We start from the raw sequence: 7,887 nt of genomic DNA on the forward strand, positions 1-7,887 counted from the left end.
TCTTGAATTCGTAACAGTAGTCTAAATGATGTCACTCGAAAACTAATATGACAAATTTTGAACATTTATTATAGAGAGTTTGGATAGAGTATCATTTTTTACTGTTAACCATTTTTTGTTATCTGAAATATTCTCGTTCACGATCAAGAATGAGAAAAAGACATAATTATGCAGCTAAAAAACCAAAAAAGAAGAAGAAGAAGAAGAAGAAGGATATGATTATGTAACTAAAATAAGATCAAATGTTATAATACAGGTAAAAGGATATTGATAGTTAAAATAACAAAAAAGACAACCAAACTTCAGCAGGTCATGATGTGAATATTCATTACTAACTGCAATTGTGGAGCTTCAACTTGGATACTTTGCTTTGGCCAAAAATTGCAAATGAAGTTCTCATACCTTGATGGCTCGTCCCCTCCTCATTTTTGAAGCTTTTTCATATTTAAACCATTTCCACTTCGTTTTCCCAACCCAAAGGACAGCAGAAAACAAAAAGATAATGACGCACAAAAGGCCAGCAGAGAGCAATCAATAATTGCTACGTGCCCCTAGAAGTACCAGGACGACAAAATGATCTGTCACTAGGCTCAAAAGAAAACACGCTATCAGCTAGAATTATATGGATCATAGACTTCACCATTTTTCCCATCCATTTTCCATCATGTTGACTTCTTTTTAATATGGCTCTACTTAGGGTTTTCAATTAAACACCCGGTTGAGTAAACTGCACATCATTATTGACAACTTTCAATTAGATATCAGTCTTATTGCTATAGCATCCAAGACCTAAGAATAATCTGTTTGCTGAAGATCCAAAGCCCCTTGCACTTGCCGGATCCAAACCCTCTACCACAAGTCGCAAATCCAACAAAAACACATGGCTTCCCAATTAGTTTCCATTCAGAAACATTTTTCTTATCAAGAAAAAGATCAAGAAATGCTTGGGTAAATCGTCATTTAACCCACAATCTATTCGCAGAACGTGTCTCTTTCCCTTCTCTTTTCAGAGTTTGAAGAAATGCCAAAAGTAAAAGTTTTTAAATACTAGGCTATCATCCGAAGCAACAATATCTGATATCAAACTAAACAGCATTCTTCATTTCCTTGCAGCGTTAAACATATGCAGAAGTGATGCTTCAACTTATACTCCGAAAAGTAATAATCCTACTATACTTAGGGGAGATTAACAGTTAGCAATCAAGTTGGAATGATTTTCTAATGTGAGAATTTAAAACCGGAAACGGCCATTTCTGATTCGTGCCCATGCTATAGCAGCAACTGTGGCACCACCCAAGTGAGCAGATCCAGAGATTCGATTGTCTCCCTGAATTAACAAAAACAGCAAGTCGGAGTTTTGCATCAAAGTTAGGAAACATAGAGAACCCTTTGAAGTCAAAAATGAAAACTGGAAGAGGAAAGAATGCCTATTCTCTCATATACAAATATCATTTAGCTGAAGGCAGTAGAACAGGGAAACCCATGCCTAATTTTGATGATTATACCAGTAAAAATGAAATCTAAGTTTCTTGTAAAACAATTACTTTTAACCGTTTTCCACAATGATATTTAGATACACCACTATGTGCATTCATTGACAAGGTAACTGGGACCAGAAAAGGAGCACTTGGTCCAAGTTCTTGGATAATATGGAAAAAGCATAAAGAAAAAGAATATTTAAAGAAAAGATCATACCTCCATTATTCGTAGCATGTCTTTTCCAATAAGAAAGATTCCCTAGAATGATTATTATTATAACCATGTCAGAATATATAGCCAAATCAACAGCTTATTTATAGAAGAAAACACGAGGGAAAAACCTACCAATAAGATTGCAGGAACTGGTATGATAAAGTCGAAGTAGAGAGTCTTCTTTGGAAAGAGGAAAATATCAAGAAGCATTACTGCATTAACTGCCCCACTTGCTCCCTGAATGCAAAAGCAGATTGATTACTCAGGAAATCTTTCAGATTTAATTGTTGCTAATGCTTGACGAAATGAGGAAAAGAAAACTATGGCAAAGGTAAATTGCAACATTTTGGGTTTACTGTCTACATGTTTTATTCAACAAGGCAGAAGTGCTTTGGTCTCACTATCCTAAGAGAAAAAAGAATAAGGATGTGGAATATTTTCTCAAGGAGTGGAGGGTTGGCAATGTAAACGGACATGATGTACAAAAGCAGGATTAAGTCTAAACAGAGGCTTGCAAGTGAGCATATCCCAACTCCCAATCTACAAGCAAAAGCTGTAAGAATAGAATATATTTTACATATAATACATGATTGTTTAAAGGACTCGATCAAACAAAATAAGTTGGAGAAATCCTAATCTACAAGTACAAGAAACGACTTAGAATGTGGATTCAAACAATCCAGTGAACACAAGGAAATCTTATAGTAAGTTCTAGGATTTAAGTGGTTTCACAAAAAGAACCGTAGTTGAGGAAGATCGTGATAGAAGGAATATGTGCAGAAAGATAGAGATAGCTAGCTATTTTAGTTTCTCTTCTGAGAATCTCATTCATTTAATAGACAATCTGTAAAAGCACTCATAGCTCTTCAGGACAGTCACAACTTGCAATTTTTGTGAGTTTTTTTGTATGAAGAATACAATCTAATAAGATGGGTTCTATCCATGCATTAACAGATGCATTTTCAAGACAAAATTTTCAACTGACGAATCAGAACAAACTACAAACTACTTCACAAACCAGTTGGAAGATCCTCAACTCAGTATCTTCTGTTCACAGAAAACTACTTGGAAGAAGGCAATTCTCCCTAAATGGTTATCTTGCCTACTGCATCATGTTTTTGTTTTTAACTGGCAGAGCAGCATAAGTGAGGATGACAATTAAACACCAAATGAAGACAAGGCAGTGCACTCACCAGACCAGGGACATTTGAAGGGTCAAAGCTCCACATATGTTTTCCCTGTACAAATCAAAGCATTTATAACAATATCAATAGATCAGCAAATAAAAAGACAGCTGGAGATACCATGCTGCATCTACAAGTACAAATAGTGCAGCCAGCCCTCTATCATGTCATAGATTGCACTGATACTCTTTGACCACATGATGTTAGAATGATTGGCACCAAGATTGCTGTTCTCATATTCAACTTGGTGCTTTCCACTTATCTCCCCAGTAACAGAAAGCAAAGGCATAGCACTGCATTATTTACTTTTGAAGGATAAAGAAACATTATGTGTATCTTTACTTAGAATTGATAAATTAATGCTGAACAGAACAAACAAGAATATCAATTGTTATATTCACTTTTGACGAAACAAACAAGAAGCACCTTATTTAAGGAACAAACTGCTATTCTGAGTTTGATTGCCATTTATAACAAAAACAAGCATTTCACCAGAGCTTCTTTAAGAACTTGGAATTAAGTCACTCTACCTTGGAGGATGGGGCCAACAAAGCATGGTGAACTAGATAGAAAACTGAGCCACCAACTGCTCCAGCTAGGTATAGTTTCAGCAAATACGTAGGTCCAAAAGTGATTCCCACCTAACAAAGACAAGCACAGAAACATTTCATTAATGGGTATGCGCCCAATTTATGCTTCTCAATGATTCATAAAGAATGAGTGCCAGAATATGCCAGATATACTTTCTTATAAGGGACAACATTATCACACACTGCAAAGAGCTGATAACAAGCCAAGACAGCAAGAGAAAACGATCAATACAACAAAAGTAAAACTTGCCAACAGATTCTCCCACCTTTCCACTAGGTTCTTCACTTTCTGATGCTACATTTGGTCAAGGTGACAAAGAAATTAGAGTACTGTTAGCCACTCTTTTAGCCGTCTTTCCATGTGTCAGAGTGTTTCCTCTATTGAATCAATTTCAATTTCCAGAATCAATTAGGCGATCAATTATCCAAATAAATTTCATCACTCTCTAAGTAGGTTTGAGGTTTAAAAAAAATGAACTACCTAATCACATATTCTAACAAGATGAATAGTTCATCACATATTTGCAATTAATGTTAAGTAAACAATGGTTCACTTATAACAAGGATAGCAAGGTCATCTAACCAGATATAGTTCCTTTCAATGCATTAGAATTTGGTCATGTTGAGTAACAGAAAGGGTTGTATTGTTAGCTGCAGCCAAATGTGGGCTGCTATGTTACTTGGACTCTTCACTTAGCCCTGCCATACCTGTGTCTGACTCTCCATTTTGCACTAAAGTAGCTGCGTCGGCAGGACTTGGTAGCCAAGTCCGAATAACACAGGCAGTCTGCAATTTAGCCTCACATAAGCTATAGGTCAATTAATTAGTCAACAAGCTCTCCACAACGTTACTGAATCACAGTCACTACCAACATTGAGAACAACTAAAAAGAGAAGCAAGTAAAATATGTTGAACTAGGCATTAAATAGAAACTGCTGGTAATTTCTAAGACATAAAACACCAATTAACATGTATTTTCCAACAAAATTGGCAGCAGCACAAGACATCATGATTTTGATATGGATACACAGCCAGATTTACATAACAAGCCATAGCAGCCAACTGTGTGTGCCAACATTAGGTACATTAATTCATGAATCGTAAATTAATCTGCAAGAAAGAAGAATATCATTCTCAAACATTTCCTTTCTAAACCTGAAGAGAATTCCTCATTCTCTTGGGGATACTTATTATGTTAAGTGAAATTTGCATATAGATGTAATATTGAAAAAAGAGTTCAAAGGATTGATTCCTTACACTTGTTCCGAAAAAGTAAAGCCCCACCATGTTAGAGATAATATGCCCGCTGTCAATATGACTGAATGCAGAAGTAATGATTGTGTGAATTCTTCCACTTCTAAAGTTGTCTAAAGAAATCTGGTTAGAAGACAGTAATAAAATTAAAATAAGCTGAATAAAAGGTCTAAAGACTCGAGGAAAACGAGCACAATATTGTTAGCAAATTACCATAAAATTCTTCTTCATAAATGATGGGTCTGCAATGCGCCATAACAGGAAAACAGCTACATTAGTTAAAATTATTCCCAGAACCACACCATCTGTGGTAAGCCGTTGGAACCTACAAAAAAGAAAGGGCTGTTACTTTACCATTAACTTAGAAGAATACTGAGCTTGAGACCATAGAGAACAAAGAAGGCAAGTCATTCCAATAAAAGATGCCTCTGCAGCTCATTAATAATCAGATGCATATCTGACACGCAGAAAGCAAGAAGCAGAAATATGTCACATTTTTAATATTTTAGAACCAGCTAGCAAACCGTTCAAAATAACTTTCAGCACCTTGTCATAACTCTTAGAAATGCCACATGGTTTTATGAGAATTATACCAGACTGCAAGAAGAATTGAACAACCATTTTATGGGAAACCATAGAAATTTGGCAGATCAAATAAAGAAGCTAACCTGGCTGGTCCAAATTAAGACAGCATATTAAGCCAGAATAATAATCTAAATATTTATGAGAGAATAAGATTGTTCAAGTCATTTCTTATCATATCCAATAACTCAAGATACAAAAATGTATAACTAATATATTCTTCCCATGGAAATTAGTTGAGATTTTTTACTTTTCAAGAAATAATACTGGTGGTGCTGTAAAGTTCCATAGAGCTACAAAGGGAGAAAACTCATAAGGTCAATGCTCAAAGTTTTATGATGTATAATGTGCTCGGACAACAGTCAAAATCATATAGTAATCCCTTCTTTTCCTTTGTCGTTGACCCATTCCGTATTGTAGAAAGTTGAACTATTATAGCTAAAGACTTTAAGCAAAAGTGCTACTAGCAATGTGGTGTGTTTGTGTATGTTGTCTACTTGAGCTTATGTAAAATGGCATATTTAGTTAAGGAAAAGTACACTTTCAGCATCAGATTAGGAAGCTAATTATTCTCACCACAGCCCTTTCTGGGAAGGTGCAAGCTTGAGCTTTCGATGTCATAGGGCATCTGAGGAACTTAAGGTAAAACGTTGTGTCTTTTGTGTTTTTGTCTGTGGGTGAGAGAGACACTAAGGATGCAATTTTGGATAAAACTGCAGAAACCTTTGGCATCAAATGAGTGAACCACTGCGTTATAGACTAAACTGGAAAAACATAGTACAGTCCACCCAACTACCACATGACACGCATAAAGCATTCGCATCTCTCACCACAACTTTGATTCAGATAGTCTTCCAAGTATCAATAATTCAGCCGTACTTGCGAAAAAAAAATGAAAAAGAAAAAACCACAAAAAGAGAAGAAAACAGTGCAAAAATTACTGATCTCTCAGTTTCATTTTCACACTGGAACAGCTACTTAATTCCAAAGTGTAAATCCAAATGAAAATTGAGACAAGAAAAGAAGAACGAAATTTGGATTTCACATTTTTTTTTAAAAAGTAGATTGATCATGCTACTAAAAACTCAAACTTTACCTTTTTTTTTCTCCTTCGCATTTTCCAGTTAAAACAGAAAACCAAAAGAAAAAGAAAGAAAAGAAAAACAAGATTCGCGAATAACGAAACACAGTCAGAAAATAAAATAAAATGCTACTTACCAGGAACGGCGATTGGAATCAAAGGAAAAATTAGAATGAAAGTTTCTTCTTGCAAATTGAGCTCTCAAGCCCGTAACTATGGTTTGGCCCGTTGAAGGGGAATTTCGCAAAATCAGCAGCTTTGTAGAATTTGATGGATTTGAGAAAAACCCATTTGAAATTTCTTTTGAAAAAACTCTGTTGTGTGGTCGATACGAGGTCCATGAGGTGTACTGGGAGAAGAATGGATTGTTTTGGGAAGACGGGCTATTGGTGTTGGGGAGAAAAGGAGATGTTTTTGAATAAATGGAGTAGGTTGTGGTTGTGTTGTTGGAGAGGGTTTTGGAGGTTTTGGAGAGGAGTTTTAGTGAGAGAAGCCTCTGCATTGCAACCAAAGAGAGATTTCTCAGGTGGCAGGAGACCGAGACCGAGAAGGTCTTATTTCGAAAGAACAATTTTTGATTTTTGAACTTGGCTTGGAGCAGAGGGACAATCTCACCGGGAGAAACGAAAAGAAAGGAAGGGAAAGCGGACTCTTCGATTGTTTGTGACTTTTAACTGGGAAAGGATTGGGTTTTTTTTTTCCACAGTCATAATATTTGTATAATTCAATTTATCCTATTCTACGGGAAGGAAATTCTGAACAGTCAGGAATGAATATTTTGACATCTCTCTTGAATTTTTTTCAAGCACCTCCTTTAAACCAAAGGGAAAAGGATTGAGTTGGTGATAAAAGCCAGAAAAAAAAAAGAAAAAAGAAAGAGCTGGGCAAGTCAAAAAAGAAAAGGTAAAACTTGTGTGAACCGATCTACAGGCTTACTTGTAGATAAGGCAGAATTCTAATATTTTTTTTTTTGGGATAATGTCAGAAACCTCTCGTGAGATTTCTGACAATTTCACTAGCCTCCCCTGAAGTAGATTTCTAACAATTTCACGAGCCTTTCCTGAAATTTGTACTAAGCTTAAGGTTTTGATAACAAAATAGTCTAATTAGAAAAAATAACATTAAAAAAGTACTTTAAATCGAGAGATGAAACTTTTATATTAAAAATACCTCTTATGCATGTATATAAGTTATATTAGTAAAAGAATAAAAATAATTAATACACATATTTCACTATTCAAAAAGTCCACATTTAATAAATTAGACAACACAAATAAGTAACAAAACTACACTAATAATCACAATATTTAACAAAATAAACTAGTCGTCTCTTTTAACATTATATATGTTATGATTCTTGTGATTTTGAACAAAAAAAGTTTTAAATTTTGCCTTTCTTTTTCTTCCATTCTCCTTTACTAATAGCTAACGATTTATAATTAGAGGATTAATTAACTATTAGTAACTAATTAATGAAAATAACTGTTGAAAATTTCTTTAATA

At 35.0% G+C, this 7,887-nt stretch overlaps 1 protein-coding gene across 1 annotated transcript; it reads right to left on the reverse strand.

The window, feature by feature from the left end:
- Positions 1-933: 933 nt before the first annotated feature.
- LOC113702871 (RHOMBOID-like protein 12, mitochondrial) lies at positions 934-7,031 on the reverse strand. The gene is made up of 8 exons (XM_027224029.2): positions 6,522-7,031; positions 4,935-5,046; positions 4,725-4,844; positions 3,407-3,517; positions 2,886-2,930; positions 1,825-1,929; positions 1,696-1,737; positions 934-1,327 (listed from the first exon to the last, which is right to left on the reverse strand). Exons 1-8 carry the CDS (start codon positions 6,884-6,886, stop codon positions 1,232-1,234), a joined length of 996 nt encoding a protein of 331 aa, XP_027079830.1. The 5' UTR covers positions 6,887-7,031; the 3' UTR covers positions 934-1,231.
- Between the last annotated feature and the right edge of the window lie 856 nt (positions 7,032-7,887).

The sequence above is a fragment of the Coffea arabica genome, chromosome 8e (genome assembly GCF_036785885.1).
Source record: "Coffea arabica cultivar ET-39 chromosome 8e, Coffea Arabica ET-39 HiFi, whole genome shotgun sequence".
NCBI classification, from domain to species: Eukaryota; Viridiplantae; Streptophyta; class Magnoliopsida; order Gentianales; family Rubiaceae; genus Coffea; species Coffea arabica.